The sequence below is a fragment of the Pongo abelii genome, chromosome 13, assembly GCF_028885655.2.
Source record: "Pongo abelii isolate AG06213 chromosome 13, NHGRI_mPonAbe1-v2.0_pri, whole genome shotgun sequence".
NCBI classification, from domain to species: Eukaryota; Metazoa; Chordata; class Mammalia; order Primates; family Hominidae; genus Pongo; species Pongo abelii.
Genome location: NC_071998.2, coordinates 21,730,210 through 21,754,667, shown reverse-complemented (window position 1 = coordinate 21,754,667; position 24,458 = coordinate 21,730,210). Strand labels below are relative to the sequence as shown.

At 39.2% G+C, this 24,458-nt stretch overlaps 1 protein-coding gene across 4 annotated transcripts in view; it reads left to right on the top strand.

The window, feature by feature from the left end:
• The window catches only part of RECK (reversion inducing cysteine rich protein with kazal motifs), an 87,949-nt gene that overhangs the window by 47,778 nt on the left and 15,713 nt on the right, over positions 1–24,458 (top strand). For 3 of the 4 annotated variants that reach the window (XM_009244274.4, XM_024252557.3, XM_054519726.2), the window contains 6 exons: positions 3,379–3,646; positions 6,850–7,029; positions 16,440–16,652; positions 18,224–18,360; positions 21,253–21,393; positions 23,751–23,939. In XM_009244274.4, coding sequence (XP_009242549.3) covers positions 3,379–3,646; positions 6,850–7,029; positions 16,440–16,652; positions 18,224–18,360; positions 21,253–21,393; positions 23,751–23,939 — 1,128 coding nt within the window. Of the gene's footprint in view, positions 1–1,548; positions 1,840–3,378; positions 3,647–6,849; positions 7,030–16,439; positions 16,653–18,223; positions 18,361–21,252; positions 21,394–23,750; positions 23,940–24,458 lie in introns of those variants that run through there. The other variant, XM_024252559.3, reaches the window with a different exon arrangement.

Below are 24,458 nucleotides of genomic sequence, written 5' to 3'. Positions count from 1 at the left end.
GGAGGCTGAGGTTGCAGTGAGCCAAGATCCTACCACTGCACTCCAGTCTGGATGACAGAGAGAGAGCCTGTCTGAAAAAACAAAACAAAACAAAAAGGCCAGGCACGGTGGCTCATGCCTGTAATCCCAGCACTTTGGGAGGCTGAGGTGGGCAGATCACCTGAGTTCAAGAACCACCTGACCAACATGTTGAAACCCTGTCTCTACTAAAAATACAAAAATCAGCCAGGTGTGGTGGCACGTGCCTGTAATCCCAGCTACTCGGGAGGCTGAGGCAGGAGAATTGATTGAACCTTGGAGGTGGAGGTGCATTGAGCCGAGATTGCACCACGGCACTCTAGCCTGGGCAACAGACGAGACTCCGTCAGGAAGAAAGAAGGAAGGAAGGGATGAAGGGAGGAAGGGAGCAGCATAGTGGCTCACACCTGTAACCTCAGCACTGTGGGAGGCCTAGATGGGAGGATTGCCTGAGGCCAAAAGTTCAAGACCAGCCTGGACAACATAGTGAGACCCTATGTCTCCAAAAAATTAAAAAATTAACTGGGCATGGTGGCACATAGCTGTAGTCCTAGCTACTTGAGAAGTAGAGGCAGGAAGATGGCTTGAGCCCAGGAGGTCAAGGCTGCAGTGAATTATTGTGCCACTGCACTCCAGCCTGGGTGACAGAGCAAAACCCTGTCTCTAAAAAATAGTGAAGTCCAAGATGTATTAAGCAAAAGAAAAGTAAATCACAGAACTAAAAATATAGTGTGATGCATTTTTAGTTTATACCTAATTGTTTCACTTTATATATTTTCCACGGTGTTTGAATTTTTTGCCAATGGACAATTATTACTTTTGTAATTAAAAAGTCATAACAATGAGAAGACAGCCTGATACCTTTTAAAAATCAGGGCCTCCTGATGAAACTGCACCTGATATGGCTCTTCAGAGTCTCAGCTTTGTACATCCTGGAATCCATTTTCTTCACCTAGAGGTGACCAGATTTATAAAAACTGACTGATTGACCAAACTGACCAAAGACTGATTTATAAGATGTCAATGTTTTGATTTACACTGGGATATTGAAAGAGGCTCTGTGGCTTATGTCTGTATCTCAGCGCTTTGTGATGCTGAGGCAGGAGAATCGCTTGAGGCCAAGAGTTTGAGACCAGCCTGGGTAACAAAGTGAGAACCCAGCTCTACAAAAAAATAATAATAATAATTAGCTGGGTGTGGTGACACACCCAGCTCCTCAGGAGGCTGATGCTGGAGGATCGCTTGAGCCCAAGAGTTCAAGGTTGCAGTGAGCCATCATCACTTCACTGCACTCCAGCTAGGGCAACAAAGCAAGACCCTGCCTCAGGGGGGAAAAAAAAAAAGACGAAAAGAAAGGAAGACTTGTTTTTTGTAACTCAAAAGCAGTACTGTGTGCCTTGCTTGGCCACCATCTAAATCAGAACTCTAATGGCTTTTGACATCCTGTGGTGTAGCTGTGTGGTCAGGTGTACTGTGTGGTCAAAATCAGAGGATGAAGCATTGCCCTAATAACCTTCATTTGTTTTAAAGGCAGATCTGTGCTCTCTGACATTTAGTCTATACAGAGGTACTGCTGGAGCTAACGAGATGACAGCTCAATAAAAAAGCAGAAAGAGGGTTTAAGTTTAAGGGTAGAACAACCATCTCCATCTTTGCCAATACAGAGGAATCTGGAAAAGAAGGCACCAAACAGATATGCACAGATTTCTTCCAAAGTCAAAGAAAACTACTTCAAAGAAGCCCTTCTGAATTCTGTAATATGGTTGAAAGTGTTTTTTTATTTCTGATTCTTTGAGAAAATTAAAGGCAGAGCCAAACTGATATCTTGTCAGAGTTCGCTACTGCATTATTTACGTTACAACTTAGATTAATTAACATAAGATATATAAAAGCTTTATGTGGTCCTGGGATGTGATGAAATATTGTGTCTGGAATTGGTTCCTTCCCGTGGGTTCTTGGTCTTGCTGACTTCAAGAGTGAAGCCGCAGACCTTTGCAGTGAGTGTTATAGCTCTTAAAGGTGGCGTCCAGAGTTGTTTGTTCCTCCCAGTGGGTTTGTGGTCTCGCTGACTTCAGGAGTGAAGCCGCAGACCTTCGCAGTGAGTGTTACAGCTCATAAAGGTAGCGCGGACTCAAAGAGTGAGAAGCAGCAAGATTTATTGTGAAGAGTGAAAGAACAAAGCTTCCACAGCGTGGAACGGGACTGGAACAGGTTACCACTGCTGGCTCGGGTGGCCAGCTTTTATTCCCTTATTTGGCCCCGCCCATGTCCTGCTGATTGGTCCATTTTACAGAGCGCTGGTTGGTCCATTTTGCAGAGTGCTGATTGGTCCATTTTTACAGAGTGCTGATTGGTACCTTTACAAACCTTTAGCTAGCCAGAAAAGTTCTCCAAGTCCCCACCTGACCCAGAGGTTCAGCCAGCTTCACCTCTCAATATGGTGTTTGTGTTTGTTGCTATACAAATTAGTCATTTATCTCATGTCAAGAACATAATCCCTTTTAGGTAATTGTTTCTAGCAGGAAATAATTCCAGCTTGATCTACAATACCTTTTCTAGGAATGTCAAATACCTCTCTTGTGAGGACTTCTTAGGTGTAGGATGGCCTTTCATTTTTGTAAGGATGGTGCTAAAGATCCCATGATTGGAGACAGTGGTGGATTCTGGTAATAGATACCTTGTCCACCTAAAGCTCCTCACCTTTTTGCTACACTGCAAAGTAATAGAGAATTTGGTAGGGCCTGTATTCTGCAAATACTGACATATAACTAAGAGTAGTAATGGCTTCCACTACACTGCCATGTTCTGTGCTAGGCAGAGCATGACAAAAAAAGGAAAAAAAAAACATGCACAAGTATGTTTATTGCAGCACTATTCACAGTAGCAAAGACTTGGAACCAACCCAAATGCCCATCAGTGACAGACTGAATAAAGAAAATGTGGCACATCTACACCATGGAATACTATGCAGCCATAAAAAAGGATGAGTTCATGTCCTTTGCAGGGACATGGATGAAGCTGGAAACCATCATTCTCAGCAAACTAACACAAGAACAGAAAACAAAATACCGCATGTTCTCACTCATAAGTGGGAGTTGAACTATGAGAACACATGGACACAGGGAGGGGAACATCACACACCAGGGCCTGTCAGGGAGCTGGGGGCTAGGGGAGGGAGAGCATTAGGAGAAATACCTAATGTAGATGACAGGTTGATGGGTTCAGCAAACCACCATGGCATGTGTATACCTATGTAACAAATCTGCATGTTCTGCACATGTATCCCAGAACTTAAAGTATAATAAAAACAAACAAACAAAAAAAACAGCTAATTAAGCCACTTATATTCTGAAAATGTAGGTTTATATTGCTGTGACAGAGCTGAAGACCATGCTTGCCAAAATGCCTGCAAGAGAATCCTGATGTCCAAGAAAACGGAAATGGAGATTGTTGATGGTCTCATCGAGGGTTGTAAGACCCAGCCCTTGCCTCAAGATCCTCTTTGGCAATGTTTTCTTGAAAGCTCACAATCTGTTCACCCTGGAGTCACTGTACACCCTCCTCCCTCTACAGGCCTTGATGGGGCTAAATTGCATTGTTGTTCTAAAGCAAACACTTCAACATGTAGGTTAGTATTTCATTTTCCTTTACTAAAATCAGTAGAAAATGGCATTTTAATTAATGATTTTAAGCCTAGCAAATGTGTGTTATATTCTTACATGGTATAGGTTTAGCATTTGGAAAATATAAAATGTCATTTCATCCAACAAATGTGTATTGAGCATTGTGTACCATATACAAAACATTGTTCTGTATATTGAGTGCTAAAAGCACTATGTTTTCGGGTGTGGAGGATTAGCATTGGCAGGGTAGTAAATATATAAGATGATGCAATAGGTGAATTCTATCCTTATAGAAATCATTAAGTAAGCTTACAGTTTAGAAGATGTTTGGATCTGACATCTAAGGGACATTCTCTTTATTAAATTATGAAACTTTGAACTTTTTATTATATTGGTGGATAACCTGGGTTAACACTTATAAACAGAGTTAGGTGGTAGCATATTGGCATTCATCTGGGTGATACACTTAGGGATGAAAAATTAACAATACAAATATAGGATGTAGGAATTGCAGTCTAGAGACAAAAACAAGTGGAGATACCTAAGATCATTGGTAGAACACAGGTACAATAGAAATGTGCTTTATTAGAGATATTTGGGGTAAAAAGGGACCCCATGTTACTAGGATATCCTGAAATGAATATAAGATACCAGGCATAAAACAATCTTTCCTGTGGATTCTAAATTGGATGGACCTTTAGCAAAAAATTTTGCCTAGAATAGCTCATCAAACTTTGGTAACTGTCAATCAAACTTTGGCAAATGTTTTAAAAGACATGAAGGTCAGGCGCGGTGGCTCATGCCTGTAATCCCAACACTTCAGGAGGCCGAGGCAGGGGATCATCTGAGGTCAGGAGTTTGAGACCAGCCTGGCCAATATGGTGAAACCCTGTCTGTACTAAAAAATATACAAAATTTAGCGGGGCGTGGTGGCACATGCCTGTAATTCCAGCTACTTGAGAGGCTAAGGCAGAAGAATCACTTGAACCTGGGAGGCAGAGGTTGCAGTGAGCTGAGATTGCGCCACTGCACTCCAGCCTGGGTGACGCAGTGAAGACTCCATCTCAAAATAAATAAATAAATTAATTAAAGACATGAAAAAGAGCGAGACTCTGTCTCCAAATAAATAAATGAAAGACATGAAAAATCTGAAAAATATCCAAAGAAAATTAACAAAAAGGCTTAAAGGGAAATTAAATTAGGCTTGTAATTAAGGAAATCGGGTTGCTTATAGAAGTTAATAAATATATTTATGGGAGGGATGCTGAGTGTTTCTTAGAATGCCCACAATAAAGTGTACACCTACATAGAGTCACTAGAGGTTGGAATGGCTGTGTTGTCCCAAAAGAGCTTCAGTAAGGAAGGCTTTTCCCTCTCTCTAACCTTGATACAGGGTTTTATGGTTTGCTGAAGGCTTTCATTTTCATCAGATTTCATCTTCATAAAACCTTAGGAGATAATTGGAGAAATTTGTGTAATTTTTCTTTTACACTTGAGAAACTAACTATGAGATGTTAAATAACCTGTCCAAGGCAAATACAGATTGACCACCCTTAATCCAAAAATCTGAAATCCAAAATGCTCCAAAATCAGAAACTTTTTGAGTGCTGACATGACACCACAAGTAGAAAATTCCACACCTGACCTCATGTGATGGGTCACAGTCAAAATGCAGTCAAAACTTTGTATCATGCACAAAATTATTTAAAATACTGTATAAGATTACCTTCAGGCTATGTGTATAAGGTATATATGAACATAAATGAATGTTGTATTTAGACTTGGGTCCTAGCCCCAAAATATCTCATTAGGTATATACAAGTGTTCTAAAATCCAAAAAAAATCCAAAATTTGGGTCCCAAGCATTTCAGATGAGGGATACCCAACCTATAGAAAGTTAAGGACTAGCCAGATGCAGTGACTCACGCCTGTAATTCCAGGATGAGGCAGGTGGATCACCTGAGGTCAAGAGTTCCAGACCAGCCTGGTCAACATGGCAAAACCCCATCTCTACTAAAAATACACACACACACACACACACACACAAATTAGCCAGGTGTGGTGGCAGATGCCTATAATCCCAGCTACTCGGGAGGCTGAGGCACTAGAATCACTTGAACCCAGGAGGCAGAGGCTGCAGTCAGCCGAGATCACGCCACTGCACTCCAGACTGGGTGACAGAGTGAGACTCTGTCTCTAAAAACAAAACAAAAAAGAAAGAAAGTTAAGGACTAGAAAAAAGAAAGTTTCCAGATCGAGGTACCTGATGTAACTTGATCAGAGCTTCCTTATTCCCATAATGTGTAAGCCTCCCTGATAGCAGGGACCTTGTCTGTTTTATTCACCATTGTATTTCCAGTGCTTTGAACAGGCCCTCACACAAAATAGACACTCAATAAACATTGGTGGGGTGAATGAACAAATGTAAAAGTAAAAATATCTTTGTCATAGGGGTAAATATGACAGTCAAATAAAATATAAGGTGAATGAAAATTTTTACTTATAATTTTGTATATTTCAATAATATGAAAATTTTATTGTAAACATGTATTTTGTAAATAAAATGAATGAATATCATGTGTGAGAGCACTTTAGAAATGGTACAAATGTTTTAGCTATATACACATAAGTTGCTTTGTAATCATTGAGTACTAAAAATAAGAATATTGTGTATTACAATAGTACATAGAGGCTTTGGAATATCTTAGGGAATAGAAATGGCTTTAGTATAGTTTTTCAGGGAGAAACTAATGTACCCTAAGTCTATCATGCTTCTTAAAAGAAGTCAGAGGACCATGTCCTAGTTTTACCTTCTGTGACTGAACATAAATATAAGGGAATATATCTTTGTGGAGGCAAAACCATGCGCTTTAAGTAAAAGTAAAAAAGAAATCAGAAAGATATAGGGGGAAATAATTGTGCCAGGAACTAAGGATGCACAAGTACTGTAATTGAACATTAAATTTGGCACTGAGATTTCTAGCAACCTTGACAAAAAGAGAAAAGGTAGGTGATAAAAGAAGCCTGTTTTCCATGGAAAACAATCACTTTTTCTGGCTCTAGTTTCTAGGAAATAGTCATTTGGTTTTTTTACTTTTTTTCTCACTTACGTTCCAAAGTATATAGTTCATAGAGTTTTAGTTTTATGCAAATCAAATATTTACTTGGTTGGCTCATGTCGGCTTCTGCATTTGTGCTCTTGTTTCAGGGAACTCTGCACTAAACTTTACAGCATGAGCTGGGGCAATACACAGAGTTGGCAAGAGTTTGATCGCTTTTGTGAATATAATCCAGTAGAAGTGTCCATGTTGACCTGTTTAGCGGATGTCCGGGAACCTTGCCAGTTGGGCTGTAGAAACCTTACTTACTGTACTAATTTTAACAACAGGTAGGACAAATTATTATACATAGAATGGAAATATTTTATTATTAATTATAAATAAGTGAAATACCACTTTATTCTGATTTTATTCCTGTTGGGTTAAAAGAAAGTCTTATTTCTTTATGATTTAATCTTTAAATGCAGTATTCCATCTGGTAAGTCACCTCTGGGAAAGGAAACACTATTACAAAGTCCCTTCCAATCTAGAGATACCTCAAGCTTCTGGAATTCAAAGAATCCCTTCTGCTGTCAGTCCCCTCTCCCTTCTACTGTACTACCAGTGGAAGTAATACATTGTAGAATAAATTATTGTGAACTATTTGGTCATCCAAATGTCCACTTTTAAACAGTTTACTTTAAAGGACCTTGAGACTGGTTGAGGTTTCTTCTCTGTGAGTCCCCTGTTTCATACAAAAATATTTCTTTACAAAAGCAATTCAAATAGATGTTTTCCCAGGGTATCAAGTATCATTAGAAAAATAAGGGGGCAAGAACTGAGCCTTGGAGAATATCAACAGTTAATGGTTGAAGAAACCAAAGAAAACAGAAAAGGGCACCGGAAGCACAAAATGAGAGAACTCCATACAGAAGCAAGAGAGAGAGAGTTACTGAAGAAGAGGTGGCTGGTTTTATAAGTTACAACCCAGAAATAAAGAGGGCAAAAGGGAAGAGAATCATTCAATTGGGCCAGAAGGAAGTTCTAGATATTTTTGTCAGATGGTGTTTACTTCAAGCTAACACACATCTTATCTTTTTTAAAGTACTCAGAGTATTACTTAAGAGTGAGAAAATTGAGATATCTTTAAAACTGGTGATAGAGTATTAGCCAGTAAAGACCTGATTTAGAGATTGAGTACATCTGAAATGTTTGAAAGTTAGACTTTGGCACATAGTTCTGGTCTGGCTTCTGGTAATCATGGAGTAGCTTGTATGAGAATAACAGTCCTACCAATACCAATTATGAACCCTGCACAAAATATAAAAGAACAATTGTTTTCAAGGTATTGGAGACTGATCAAAAGCAGGAGGGTCTACATCTTTTTTTTTTTATTTTTGAGACAGAATCTCACTCTGTCACCCAGGCTGGAGTATAGTGGCATGATCTCGGCTCACTGCAACCTCCGCCTCCTGGGTTCAAGCAATTAATTCTCCTGCCTCAGCCGCCCAAGTAGCTGGGATTACAGGCGCCTGCCACCATGCCCAGCTAATTTTTTTCTTTTTTTTTGTATTTTTAGTAGAGATGGGGCTTCATCATGTTGGCCAGGCTGGTTTCGAACCTCTGACCTTAAGTGATCTGCCTGCCTCGGCCTCCCAAAGTGCTAGGATTACAGGCGTGAGCCACCACCAGTGGCCAACATCTCTTGAAAGATAGAAACCACACTGAGCGAAAGCCACATTTGTTCACTTCTTCCTCATAGGCACTTTCAGTTTCTTTTCATGGGGAGTAGAGTTCAAGCAGAAAGCAGCAGTCTTGGCCTAAGGAGTGAGGTATCAGAATTTGGTCCTGCCAGAGAGGCTAGATATTGAAGGAAAAAAATCCCACAAGGGAGGGAACCACAAAAAGAAATGTCCCAAAATCCATAAACAGACTCCTTTTAAGTCCTTGGCTGACTCCGAAATTGTACTTTTGCAGGATGAGACTACAAGGAACTCAGGGGAAGGTGAACATAGATTATAGCAGTTAGCATTTGCTGGGCAGACGATTTAGAATTCAGATCATGCCAAGTTAGAAGGGCTAGTAAACCCCATAAGGGCCAAACCTTGGTAGTACATACGACATCCAAGAGCTAAGGGTAAAGCTGAAAAACCTTAACAAAACCTGAAACTGCCTCCAGAAGAAGGAGGTATTTGTCAGTAATTTAACTGCCTGTTGGTGTGAAAACAACATTCCTCCAAAGAAGGTAACAAAATCCTAAATCCCACAAAGTATCACGCATAATGTCTATTATACAATCAAAAATTACTAGAAATGAGAAAAATAGGAAATATGACCCATAGTTAAGAGAAAAAACAATCATACCCATTGGTGACCCAACTATTGGAATTAGCAGATAAAGAATCTAATTATGATAAATATATTGAAAGATCTACAGGTAAAGATAGATATAGGTGAGATATGGAAGCTCTAAAAAAAACCACATGGAAACTCTAAAACTGAGAAATGCAATATCTAAAATAAGTTTATTGTAGGGAATGGAAAACAGACACAGCAGAAGAAAAAAGTCAGTGACCTCGGAGATCGCTCAATAGAAATTATCTAAACCAAAGCACAGAGAATAAGTGATATAACATCTGTGGTAGTAACCCAGAAGGAAAGGAAAGAAAGGAGCAGAAAAATATTTGATTAAACCTTGGCTGAAATTTTTCCAAATGTGATCAAATACATTAATCCACTTTTTGGGAAACCTTAGCAAATGCCAAGTCAGATAAATACAAAGAGAGACACACCTAGCACATCATAGTCAAACTGTTGAAAACCAGAGGCAAAGAGAAATAGTTAAAGCAACCAAAGGGAGAAAAAAAGACACTTTACATATGATGGAATAACAATAAAAATGACAAGCGACTTCCTTTCAGAAACAATGGAGAACCAAAGACCATCAAGTAGTATCCCAAGTAGTATCCTTAAAGTACTCAGAGAAAAAAAAAAATCTTACATTCGGTGAAAATATTCTTCAAAAATAAAGGTATTTCTAGATATTACAAAAAAAAAAAAAAAAAAAACCTCAGAATTTTCTGCCAGCAGTCTCTCACTACAAGAATTCTTCAATCTGAAGGAAAATGCCACATGAAAACTCAGACCTATAGAGCACTGGGATTGGTAAATGTTGGTAAACATGAAAAATATTTTTTCTTTATTTTCTTTTTCTTTTTTTCTTTTATATTTTATTTTTCAAAAGTAATTGGTTAAAGCAAAAATAATAACAATGTATTGTGGAATTTATACATAGAAGTAAAATATATGATATATGACAGTAGCAAAAAGGATAAGAGAGAGGTAAATAATTATACCGTTATAAGTTTCTTACATTATTTGTGACATTGTATAGCATTAATTCAAGGAAAACTATAATAAATAATGGACATATATTATGCCTAGAGCAACCACTGATTTAAAACACAACACAATGAGGTATAGCTGAGAAGCTAATAGGAAATATAAAATGGAACACTAAAATAATACTTGATCCATCCAAAAGAAGACAGAAAGAAAAAGGAGACAAATTGAAAACCACGCAAAATGATAGAGACTTAAACCCAACTGTATCAATAATTATATAAGTGTAAATGAACTAAAAACATCAATTGAAAGGCAGAGGTTGTTAGAAAGACAAAGAATATGATTGGAGATAAAGAGTATCACCTTATAATGATCAAAGTTCAATTTATCATGAAGATACAATTAACCTAAATATATATGCACCTAATGTCAGATAGGTGCATATACGCAAAATACTTAAAAACAGAAGTAAACCCTAAAGAGAGAGAAATATTCAATCATATTCAGAAATGTTAACACCTCTCCCTCACTAATAGAACAAATGGAAAAAAATCAGTGAGGATATAGAGGATTTGAACAACATATGCTGGGTTAAAAAGCAAGTCTCAACCACTGTCAGAAGATGAAAATCATATAAAGTGTATTTTCAGAACACAGCAGAATCAAATTGGAAATCAATAAAAATAAACTATATTGAAATATTCCCAAATATTTGGTAATTAAACAAATGCTTCTAAATAATTTATGCAACAAAGAAGAAATCACAAAGGAAATGCTTGAACCTGGGAGGCAGAGGTTGCAGTAAGACAAGATTGCACCACCACACTTCAGCCTGGGCAACAGAGCGAGACTCTCTCAAAAAATAAAAGGAATACCATGAACAACTTTATGCCAGTAAATCCTGCAATTTAGATGAAATGGATGCATTCCTTAAAAACCAAAACTAACACAAGAAGAAGTACAAGTTAGGATTATTCTTATAACTATTAGAGAAATTGAATTTGTAATTATAAATCTTCACACAAGGAAAACTTCTGGCTTTACCCGTAATGCTTACCAAACACATAAGGAAAAAATTATGCACTTATTACACAGAATTTTTCAGGAAGCAGATAACATATCCCAACTCCTCTTATGAGGCTAGTGTTACCTTGATACTAAAACTGATGTGGACATTAAAAACAAGGTAACTATTGTCCTGTATCACTCAGAGATGCCAAAATCCTCAGTAAAAGATAAGGAAATTCAATTCAAGTATAGGAAACTAATTTTCAACAAGAGCAGCAAGGCAATTCGATACAAAAATAAACATATTTTCATCCAGGCATGGTGGTTCACACCTATAATCCCAGCAGTTTGGGAGGCTGAGGCAGTTGGAATGCCTGAGCTCAGGAGTTTGAGACCAGCCTGGGCAACATGGTGAAACACCATCTCAATCAAAAATACAAAATATTGGCCGGGCGCGGTGGCTCACGCCTGTAATCCTAGCTTTCATGCGCGTCCGTGTGAAGAGACCACCAAACAGGCTTTGTGTGAGCAACATGGCTGTTTATTTCACCTGGGTGCAGGTGGGCTGAGTCAGAAAAGAGAGTCTGCGAAGGGAGATGGATTGTCATTAGTTCTTATAGGTTTTGGGTTAGGTGGTGAAGTTAAGAGCAATGTTTTGCCGGCAGGGGTGGATCTCACAAAGTACATTCTCAAGGGTGGGGAGAATTACAAAGAACCTTCTTAAGGGTGGGGGAGATTACAAAGTACATTGATCAGTTAGGGTGGGGCAGGAACAAATCACAATGGTGGAATGTCATCAGTTAAGGCTATTTTTACTTCTTTTGTGGATCTTCAGTTACTTCAGGCCATCTGGGTGTATACGTGCAAGTCACAGGGGATGTGATGGCTTGGCTTGGGCTCAGAGGCCTGACACTAGCACTTTGGGAGGCCGAGGTGGGTGGATCACCTGAGGTCAGGAGTTCGAGACCAGCCTGGCCAACATGGTGAAACCCTGTCTTTACTAAAAATACAAAACAAAATTAGCCGGGCATGGTGGTGGGCACCTGTAAACTTGGGAGGCTGAGGCAGGAGAATCTCTTGAACCCAGGAGGCGGAGGTTGCAGTGAGCTGAGATCACATCATTGCACTCCAGCCTGGGCAACAAGAACGAAACTCCGTCTCAAGAAAAAAAATAAAAAAATTAGCTGGGTGTGGTGGTGTGCCCCTGTATTCCCAGCTGCTCAGGAGGCTGAGGTGGGAGGATGGCTTGAGCCTGGGAGGTGGAGGTTGCAGTGAGCCAAGATCATGCCATTGCACTCCAACCTGGGTGACAGAGTGAGACCCTATCTCAAAAAAAAAAAAAAAAAAAAAACAAAACGCTGGGCATGGTGGCTCACGCCTGTAATCCTAGCACTCTGGGAGGCAGAGGTGGGTGGATCACCTGAGGTCGAGTTCAAGACCAGCCTGGCCAACATGGTGAACCCTCGTCTCTACTAAAAAATACAAAAACGAGCCGGGCGTGGTGTCAGGAGCCTGTAATCCCAGCTACTTGGGAGGCTAAGGCAGGAGAATCGCTTGAACCCAGGAGGTGGAGGTTGCAGTGAGCTGAGATTGTGCCACTGCATTCCAGCCTGGGCAATAGAGCAAAAACTCCATCTCAAAAAAAGAAAAAATAAAATAAAATAAAATAAATAGAAACATCTTTTCAACAAATAATACTAGAATAATTGAATATCTTTATGAAGGGGGGAAAAAAAGAACCTCAACCTGTGTTTCACACCCTACACAAAAATTGCTTCCAGATGGATCACAGAACTAAAATAAAAACTAAAAATATAAAGCTCATAGGAGAACATCTTCAGAAACTTTGTGTGGGCAAAGATTTTGTAAACAGGACACAAAATATACAATTTTAAAAGAAAAAAATGAATTAAACTTCAACAGTAAAATCTTTTGTTTGCCAAAAGACACCATTTAAAACTTGAAGGGGCAAGTCATAGACTTCAGAGGGAATGTTCAACATATCATGCACAGGTGCGTGCATACACACACACACACACACACACACACATTTGTCAAAGAACTTGTGTATCCAGAATATATAAATAACTCCTACAACATCATGATAAAAAGTAAAACAGCTCAATTTTAAAATTGTGCAAAAAAGGCCAGGCGCGGTGGCTCGCGCCTCTAATCCCAACACTTTGGGAGGCCAAGGCAGGTGGATCACTTGAGGTCAGGAGTTCAAGGCCAGCCTGGCCAACATGGTGAAACCCCATCTCTACTAAAAATATTTTTAAAAATTAGCTGGGCCTGGTGGCAGGCACCTGTAGTCCTAGCTACTTGGGAGGCTGAGACAGGAGAATTGCTTGAACCCAGGAGGTGAAAGTTGCAGTGAGCCGAGATCGCGCCACTGCACTCCAGCCTGGGCGACAGACCAAGACTCCATCTCAAAAAAAAAAAGAAAAAAATTGTGCAAAAAACTTTCAAAGACCCTTTACCAAAGAGGGACATCACAATGGCCATTTAATCAAGTATATGAAAAAATGTTCAACATCACTAATTATCAGGGAAATACAAATTAAAACCACAATGAACTATCCCTTCACATATGTTAAAATGGCTATTATCAAAAAGATGGAAGATAACAATTGTTAGAAAGGATATGGAGAAAAGGGAAGTCTTGTACACTGTTGATGGAAATGTGAGTTAGTACAGCCATTATGGGAAACAGTATGGAGGGTCCTCAAAAAATTAAAGATAGAAGGTACCATATGATCCAGCAATTCCACTACTAGGTACATATCTAAAGGAAAGGAAATCAGCGTGTTGAAGAAATATTTCACTCCCACATTCACTGCAGCATTATTTACAATAGCCAAGATATGGAATCAACCTGTATTCATCAATGAATGAATGGATAAAGAATATGTGGTATATATACACTGTGGAATCCTATTCAGCCTTTATAAAGAAGGAAATCCTGTCTTTTGCAACAATATGAATGAACCTGGAGGACATTAAATAAAATAAGCCAGGTACAGAAAGACAAATACTGCATGATCTCACTTATATGTGGAATCTAAAAAAATCAAAGTTATGGAAGCAGAGAATAGAATAGTCGTTACCAGAGGGTGGCTGGAGAGGGTGGATGAGGAGAAGGAAGAGGGAAGAGGGAGGGGAGAGGATTGGGAAAATGTTGGTCAAAGGACACAAAATTTTATTTAGACAAAAGGAGTAAGTTCAAGAGATCCGTTATACAACGTGGTAACTATAGTTAACAGTGAGTTGTATACTTGAAAGTTGCCAAGAGAGTAGATGTTAAATGTTCTCACCACAAAAAAATTATAAGTATGTGAGGTAATGCATATTTTAATTAGCTTAATGTAGCCATTCCACATGTGTCATGTTTAAATATATTATGTTGCACACAATAAATATATAATTTTTGTCCATTAAAAAAATTTAAAAGAAATAGCCATCTAGTTCATTAAAGGGTTCATTATTATTAGTCATGGCAAAATGCAAATTAAAATAGTAATTCAGTGCCTCCTCACCCTCACAAGAATGCCTGAAATTAAAAGACTGGGAAGCATATGAAGCAAGTGGAATTCTTATAGTATATTACTACTGGGAGTAGAAGATAGTTTAAGGACTTTGGAGCTTTTTTTCAGTTTCTTCAAAAATTAGCTCTGTGACCTAACAATTTTATCCTGAAGCATTTACCCAAGAGACATGAAAACATATGTCCAAATAAAGACCTGTCTAGTACCCTTATTCATAATAGCCCAAAAAATGGGGGAGAGGACCCAAAACATTTATCAGGAGAATGAAAGAATATAACATTGTGGTGCATCCAAACAATGGGATAGCAATGGATGAATCTTACATTGAGAAAAAAGCCCAACACAAAATATATTCTTGACACATGAGATCCAAGAATAGGCAAATGTAATCTATGGTGATAAAGATCAGAATATTCTTTCCTCTGCTGGAATCAGGGATTGACTAGAGGGGGGCACAAGGGTACTTTATAGGGTGATGAAAATGTTCTAGGCCAGGCACGATGGCTCACACCTATAATCCCAGCACTTTGAGAGGCCAAGGTGAGCAGATCGCTTGGGCCCAGGAGTTTGAGACCAGCCTGGGCAACATGGCAAAACCTTGTCTCTAAAGAAAATGCAAAAATTAACCAGGTGTGGTGGTGGGTGCCTGTAGTCCCAGCTACGTGGGAGGCTGAGGTGGGAGGATCACCTGAGCCCAGGAGGTCGAGGCTGCAGTGAGCTGTGATCATGCCACCGCACTCCAGCCTGGGTGACAGAGTGAGAACCTGTCTCAACAACAATAACAACACAACAACAACAGTGGAGCTTTCCAGTGGCTATAAAACATGTGATACAACAACAGATTGAATGCAGAAGCAGATATGAAAATCCACCTGAGTTCTATTAAGCCAGATATTACAGAGATTTGCAAAACTGTAAAACAGTCCTATTCTTCTCGCTAATGTTTACTTTGGAAAATAGTTATTTTTCATAAAAATACTTATATTAACATGTAATGGGTTTATTATAATTGTAAATAACTTGATAACTACTTTAAAATTTGCTTAAATTTTTTTCAAGATGGGGTAGTCCTATATTGCCCAGGCTGGCCTCAAACTCCTGGGCTCAAGCAATCCTCCTGCCACACCTCCTGAGTGGCTGGAACTAGAGGCATGCCACAATTTTTTTTTGTTTTGTTTTTGTTTTTGTTTTTGTTTAGTAGAGATGAAATCTCACTGTGTTGCCCAGACTGGTCTCAAACTCCTGAGCTCAAGCTATCTTCCTGCCTTGGCCTCCCAAAGTGCTAGGATTGCAGGTGTGAGCCACTGCACCCAGCCTAGAACAGGCAAAATTAATCTATGGTGATATAAGTATAAATAGTTATGGCCTCTGAGTTGCAGTCAGCAGGGAGGCATTAACTCAACAGCGGCACAAGGGAACTGGCTGAAATGTTGGGTGGGTTCCTTAATTGATTTAGATGTGCTTATGGATGTACATATTTGTCAGAGCACACCAAGCTGTACCCATAAAATTGGTGCATTTTGCTTTTGTAAATTATGTCTCCATTTTAAAAAGTTGGCCTCATAATATTTATTTTATGAAATGAAATGGGATAGTCTGGGGATAATAGTCCTGTTAAGAGCATTGTGAAGTTTTAAACTGCCCCACAAGAATCTGTTAAAAATAAAACATGCAATCAGAGTTTAATGCTAGTGTCTACACTGAATCTTCATACAGTCAAAGCTGATATCCTTTCATGGGTTGTATGTGCTTTCTTAAGAAAACCAGATTTTTATGATGCATTAGTATATCAGGATTTTACTCATTGCTTCTCTCTAGAAAATAACTGCCTGTTGATTCTTTCTGGCCTTTTTTCTCTTTAGGCCAACAGAACTTTTCAGAAGTTGTAATGCACAGTCAGATCAAGGAGCCATGAATGACATGAAGTTGTGGGAGAAAGGAAGCATAAAGATGCCATTTATCAATATACCTGTTCTTGATATTAAAAAGTGCCAGCCAGAGATGTGGAAAGCAATAGCTTGTTCACTGCAGATTAAACCTTGTCATAGTAAATCTCGAGGAAGTATTATTTGCAAGTAAGTTTCTTTCATCCTAATGATTCTCCAGCTTTAGTTCAGACCCTCCATGATCTCTAGCCAGAGCCTCTCTATAGAATTTTCTCTCTTACCACTTCCTTTGCCTGTCACCCCCGTATGTCAAATGCTTTCCCACTTTTTCCTCCTCTAGTTGAAATACTGCTCCCCTCATCACCACCTACTGGCTGTCCTTGTCTCCTCTGAAATACCAGACATTCCTGTAGTCTTCCCGGATTTCTCCAGCTGAAAGTAATCTATCCTTACTACAGATTCCTATAGACCTTTATTTGTACTTCTTTTATGGAACTTAGTTCAAGAAACATTTATTAAATATCTCTGATGCACAATTCTATTTTTATATGTTAATTTATGTACTTGTCTTATATTCTGTTAGACTTTGCTCTTCTTCTTCTTTTTTTGTTTTTTGTTTTTGTTTTTTTTTTGAGATGGAGTCTCACTCTGTCGCCAGGCTGGAGTGCAGTGGCATGATCTCAGCTCACTGCAACCTCCAACTCTCAGGTTCAAGCAATTCTCCTGCCTCAGCCTCCCGAGTAGCTGGGACTACACGCCCAACTAATGTTTGTATTCTTAGTAGAGATGGGGTTTTACCATGTTGGCCAGGATGGTCTCAATCTCTTGACCTCATGATCCACCCGCCTCGGCCTCCCTAAGTGCTGGGATTACAGGCCTGAGCCACTGCGCCCAGCCGACTTTGCTCTTCTTAAGGAGCTTATTTTGCTTAGGAAATCAGGGATCAAGTAAAGATAGGAGCTACTATAGTGGGTGAAACCAAAAGCATTTAACACATAGTAATCTGCCCATTGTTCTTCACATATCTTTTTTTCCAAAAGTTTTCCAAAACCAAGTTAATATCCAGCCCCTAAGCTGTTGGTATGTGGCTCAGTGCTGCTGGGTGCCTTAATAATTTCAACCTTAAACAGAGTCCAGTCTATTCTCTGACATGGCTTGGGGACAACCTGATGGGGAAATACTGAGATATAACAATTAGGTGACAAGCAAGAGGCAACAAGAGGGGAATATGTAGACTCAGTACAGAAAACTTGTAGGAGTCAAATCCCTATTGAAGACCAAGAACATTTTAAAGTAGTGGACTTTCTAGTCGTTATAGGCCAGATGCTAATGTTGGTAACTAAAAACAGACTTAGATAAGGAAGGGAAGGAGAAAAGAGAGGCAAGCAAGCAAACAAGCAAGCATAAGGTCCTAGAAGTGAGGATATATGATTTTTGCAGAGAGTAAATCAGACTAGCTTCATTTAATTTCCTTTCAAAGATACTGAAAAGCCACATTGCTGGTAGTAACAGTACGAAGAAGTGTACAATTTGAGTAAGGGCTTTGGTCTCAGACAACAGAAAGTTGGGAGTGCTTTGAATTTATTATTCAACCTGCGCTCTACTGTGACTCTTGTCCTCTTTTGCCATACTTAGCCAATTATGAAACATGTTAAGTTATGAAAGCTCACTTTCTGGAAAGCCTCAGAAACAAGTGATGTTGACTAGACAACATGAGGAGGTTCCTCAAGCTCTAAACTTATGTACATTTTTTTTTCAAGATCAGATTGTGTGGAGATTCTTAAAAAATGTGGAGACCAGAACAAATTCCCTGAAGACCACACAGCTGAAAGTATTTGTGAGCTTCTGTCACCTACAGATGATCTGAAGAATTGTATACCTTTGGATACATACCTCAGTAAGTACTTTTTTGTATGTGTGTTTTTAGATTTCAAATACTTCTCTCTTCCAACTGTTTGTTTTACTATTTGTTTTGGATGAGCATTTATCTGTTGAGAACATGGGGTTCAATGATAACCATCTCAATCACAGACTCTTGTTTGCTTGGCCTTTTTGGCCCAGGAAAGAATTGTTGTTTTAAAATATGTAAGCAGAAGTGATTCTATCAGTCTGAGGAGGTACAAACTGTTGTCAGTCAGGAATTCTAAGCAGTGACCCAGGGGGCCAGCATTCTCAGATAACCAGCTCCATATCCTTGCTGTCTTCTTACCATAATAATGACTAGAAAGTGGAGTTTCCCCCCAGAGACTATCAGCCTGTTGTCATCACAGTGTCAGTGGATGAGAGCCAGGAATTGGCTTGGACTTACTCACCCAACAAGGTATAAAAAATGATAGTCTAGACCAGGCATGGTGACTCAAGCCTGTAATCCCAGCACTCTGAGAAGCTGAGGCGGGCGGATCAGGAGGTCAGGAGATCGAGACCATCCTGGCTGACACGGTGCGACCCCGTCTCTACTAAAAACACAGAAAAATTAGTGGCGGATGCCTGTAGTCCCAGCTACTCCAGAGGCCGAGGCAGGAGAATGGCGTGAACCCGGGAGGCGGAGCTTGCAGTGAGCCAAGATTACACCACTGCACTCCAGGCTGGGCGACACATAAGACTCCATCTAAAAAAAAAAAAAAAAAAAAAGATGGTCTAGCTATAAAAATGGAACTTATCTCACTGCTTCAGTTTTTCTCTGCCAAATACTCCCGCCAAAAGCTAGAAGAGCATGTTGCTATCTCATTGAGGGATCCTGGAGCTGGAGCTCAGCTTCTTGGCGGTGAGACCAATACATGGTGGAAACCAGGGGATGACAAGTAGAACTCCTACACACCCAGTAGTTAAGATAAGGGAAGTATTTAGGCTGCCACCAGGGGGCATCTGTGCCATGAGCTGGCTACAAAGGCAGACAGTGAAGTCAGCTCCTACTTGCTTTGTTTTCCTGTGTTAGATAGGATTAACAAAAAACAGAACAAATAGAAGTAAAAGAAAGCCCAGAAACAAATAGTCTAGGGCTTCATCATCAGGAATCCAGGCTTCCTTTTATCTTTCCCCACCATTCTTAGCATTTAGCTTCAGTCATCAAGATTACTTCATGTACTTTGTCATCACAACATGGCTATTGGAGTTCTAGCCACCATAATCTAGTTCCAGATGGTAAAAAGGAAGGGAGAGAGCAAACAACTTCTCCCTCGTCACACTGTCCACCCCTAGTTGTAAGGAAAACTGAGAAAGGTTATTTTTTTAGTTCTGGGCCCATTGCGGCCCTAAGTAAAATTGGAGATCTTTTAGTAATCAGGGAGAGAAAAGTATGTGCTAGATTTGTAGCTGGTAGTATTTGCCATATTTTCTCAAGGCCAACAAACTGTGTCCCTTAACCTTTGTGACCAATATAGCAAAAAAGAGAGCATTAGACTGGAATTTAGACCTTTGTGTCTTTGAGCAGATCACTTCTTTGAGCCTCGGCTTCCCTATTTATGAAATAATAAGGCAAAATGAGATGAACTCCAAGGGCCCTTATACCTCTGTTAGTCTTAGAGTATGAGTCTGGCCTAAAATCAAGTAAGCAACACTTATTGTATTTATAATTCTAGATTCTATTACAGCAGGCAAATCTTTGTGTAGAAGGAAACTATATCAATGGGAGGAAAATTAAATATCTCTTTAAATATCACACATGCTTTCTATCAAGTGAGACTCTTCCTTGGCCATGATTTCTGAAGTTAAATATAATCATGGTTTGGAGTCCATACATATTACCATAATAAATTCTCATTTATGATAAAACACGCTAAATTATCCCTCTTAGACATCTTATTTGACCACCCTATCCAAAATATACCTGTCACTTTCTATCCCCTGACACTACTTATTACTTACAATTTTATGACTTAATTATTTATTTATATATACACATATACATACATAGCGTGTGTGTGTGTGTGTGTGTGTATATATATATATATATATATATATATATATTTTTTTTTTTTTTTTTTTTTTTTTTTTTTGAGATGGAGTCTTACTCTGTTGCCCAGGCTGGAGTGCAGTAGCGCAATCTCGGCTCATTGCAGGCTCTGCTTCCCAGGTTCAGGTCATTCTCCTGCCTCAGCCTCCCGAGTAGCTGGCACATGCCACCATGCCCAGCTAAATTTGGCAGGGGGTCTTTGTTTTTTTTGGATTTTTTTTTGAGAAAGAGTCGCACTCTGTCTCCCAAGCTGGAGTGCAGTGACGTGATGTCGGCCCACTGCAACATCTGCCTCCCGGGTTCAAGCAATTCTCCTGCCTCAGCCTCCTGAGTAGCTAGGATTACAGGCACCTGCCACCATGCCCAGCTAATTTTTATATTTTAGTAGAAACGGGGTTTCACCATGTTGGCCAGGCTGGTCTCAAATTCCTGGCCTCCAGTGATCTGCCCGCCTCAGCCTCCCAAAGTGCTGGGATTACAGGTGTGAGCCACTGTGCCCGGCTCATACATAGTATATTTATTGTCTGTTTCTCTACTAGATGTAAACTCTATGTTAGAGACTTGTCTATTTTGTTCATCACTGTATCTCCAGCACCTAGAACCTTGCCTGGAATATTGTAGATCCCAATAAATTAAAAAAATGAATGAATGTATATTTATGCTAAATTCATCATTTCACAAATGAAAGAATCTCGGTGTTTTAATAGCTTGGTAGAATCAGGCCTTACTTTATGCTCATGAGCTCTTCATTTATTCCAGCCATAATTAATTCAGATAATTTACAGTTCTCTCTTATTCTTTTAGGTTGGTTAAACTAATCTGTTTTGTTTTTTTCAGGGCCAAGTACTTTAGGTAACATTGTAGAAGAAGTGACTCATCCCTGTAACCCAAATCCTTGCCCTGCCAATGAGCTCTGTGAAGTAAACCGAAAAGGATGTCCATCTGGAGATCCCTGTCTTCCATACTTTTGTGTTCAAGGTAAGAGGTAGGTGGGTGTGAGAAGAGGATGGATAGGTGCTGCTAGTGTTTCTTTATAGGAGCTATCTTTCTTTTTTTCAATCCTGCTCCTTTTGTAATATAGGGGTTATCTTTGGAGTGAGATTATGAGGGACTTCATGTTCTATATTATGTTTTTCTATAATGTTTGAGATTTTCTCATTAAACATGTATTATTGATGTAAGCAGGAAAAGACAGACACTTGTAATCCTCCACTGTTATTTAAATTGTAAACTAATAATAACAGTCTAAAACTTGACTCTCATGAGTTGCAGGGTTCTAGACTATGAAAGAAAAGAAGCTCAGACCAGCTTTTTGTACTTTCTCTTCTATGTTGTAATGTTTGAAAAAAAATACTCTACATTGTTCATGTTTTTTCTTTTCTTTCCTTTAGTATATACAGAAATAGCATACTCAATAGAATGTGTAGCTATCTCCATAAAGATTAATGTTATGTTGAAATGTATATAACTTTAAGGCTGAAGGATTTTTATCCCATAGAATTATGATAGTCTTTATCTTTCTGTCAATCCCTTTAGAATATAGTTGTTGCAACATTTTGCTTCTTTTTATCTATTTCCCAATTGAGAATGTTTCTTTATCATGTTAGAATCAAGATTTTAAAAAAACTTTTTTTTTTTTTTTGAGACGGGGTTTCACTCTTGTTACCCAGGCTAGAGTGTAATGGCACTATCTCGGCTCACTGCAACCTCCACCTCCTGGGCTCAAGCAATTTTCCTGCCTCAGCCTCCCAAGTAGCTGGGATTACAGGCACCCACCACCATGCTCAGCTAATTTTTGCATTTTTAGTAGAGACAGGGTTTCAACATGTTGTCCAGGCTGGTTTTGAACTCCTGACCTCAGGTGATCTACCCACCTCAGCCTCTCAGAGTGCTGGGATTACAGGTGTGAGCCACCACGCCCGGCCTTAAAATATTTTTAAAGTAAAATAAAGCAAAAGATGAAATAAGCGTGATGTCCCAAAGGATCATCTATAATATATGTGTAATACTGTAATATGTTGGCTATAGAGTCATAATCCTGTCAAAATTGGACATGTTGGACTGTTTTAAATTTCAAGAGAGTATTTTCTGTCCATTTACCCTTACATTATAAGTTGGTCAGTATTTTCTTTGGCAAGAAAATAAGATATAGTTACTTAAAATGGTGACATCTGTATTTCATATTATTTAAATATAGAATTCAATTCAGGGGCCGGGCGCAGTGGCTCACACCTGTAATCCCAGCACTTTGGGGGTCCGAGACAGGCAGATCACGAGGTCAGGAGATTGAGACCATCCTGACTAACACGGTGAAACTCCGTCTGTACTAATAATACAAAAAAAATTAGCCGGGCATGGTTGTGGGCACCTGTAGTCCCAGATACTCGGGAGACTGAGGCAGGAGAATGGCATGAACCTGGGAGGTGGAGCTTGCAGTGAGCTGAGATTGTGCCACTGCACTCCAGCCTGGGCGACAGAGTGAGACTCCATCTCAAAAAAAAAAAAAAAAAAAGAATTCAATTCAGAATCCTCTTGTTTCATTAAACTCAGAAAACCCATCATATAATAAGATAGAAAATGGAAAATGGGTTTTCCATAAGCCCACCCAAATATTCAGTTTTTCCTTGAATTTAAGGTATACTTGTTTTCCATCACTAAAAGTTTTTCCGAACAATATTATTCTAAAAATACTGGCCACTTTGGGAGGCTGTATTATTCTAAAAATACAGCACTTTGGGAGGCTGAGGTAAGTGGATCACGAGGTCAGGAGTTTGAGACCAGCCTAGCCAATATGGTGTAACCCCGTCTCTACTAAAAATACAAAAATTAGCCGGGTACAAAAATTAGCCAGGTGTGGTGGCATGCGCCTATAGTCCCAGCTGCTCAGAAGGCTGAGGCAGAAGAATCGCTTGAACCTGAGAGGCAGAAGTTGCACTGAGCCAAGATCGTGCCACTAAAGACTCCGTCTCAAAAAAAAAAAAAAATACTGTTAGTTTCCCTATTCCATTTTTAAAAATATTTGTGATTTTAAAATATTTTTTACTAGCCCCTACAAATAAAAAGTTACATATCTTACAGCGCTTTTATACTGAATGATAGGTCACTTTGGCGTACAGATCTGTAATCACCACCATCCTCCAGAATATGGAATTTTAATTTGAGAGGTATGTTTTTGGCCAGTGAACCAAAGAATTCCTTAATTTGGTGAAAGTTCTATTACATAATCTTTAATAGTGATTTAGTACCTGTAAGACTTTTATCAAGTGTATAGCTAATGTTATAAAACAAAGTCATAGAACAGTACCATCTCTCTCAGCTAATTTTTGCTTCTACAGGTTGCAAACTGGGAGAAGCTTCTGATTTCATTGTCCGTCAAGGGACACTAATTCAGGTGCCATCATCTGCAGGGGAAGTTGGTTGTTATAAAATCTGTTCATGTGGACAGAGTGGACTCTTAGAAAACTGTATGGAAATGCACTGTATAGACCTCCAGAAGTCTTGTATTGTTGGAGGAAAAAGAAAAAGTGAGTCTTAAGCTCTGTTTTTGTTCTTAATATGAGATTAGTTATTTTTACTTTGTAGGAAGAATACTGGATAGATTCTGACCAAAGAGTAAGGTCTGCATATCAGATACTCCAGGGCAGTATTTTTCAAACTATACAGAGCACTAGGACTTCTAAGGAAGTCTTTAGAAGTCCCCTCAATAGGGGGCTAATGGCTAATAATAATTAATATTTATTGAATTCTAATCATGTGCTAAACACAAAGCTAAGTCTTGCCTTACATTATCTCATTAAATCCTCCAAGTTACACTTTGATATAGGTAATAATAATACCTGTATTACCCTTACTGCATAGATGAGGAAGCTGATGCTTAAAGAGGTCACCCAGCTAGTAAATGACCAAAGCTGGATTCTGCTCCAGGTCTAGTTGACTCCAAATCCCTTACCCTTCACAGGCAAGGACACAGGTAATCTTCCCCCAACCCTTTCCTCAGGCATACCCCACCCCACCCTCACTTCACTAGAAGTGAAACTCAGATT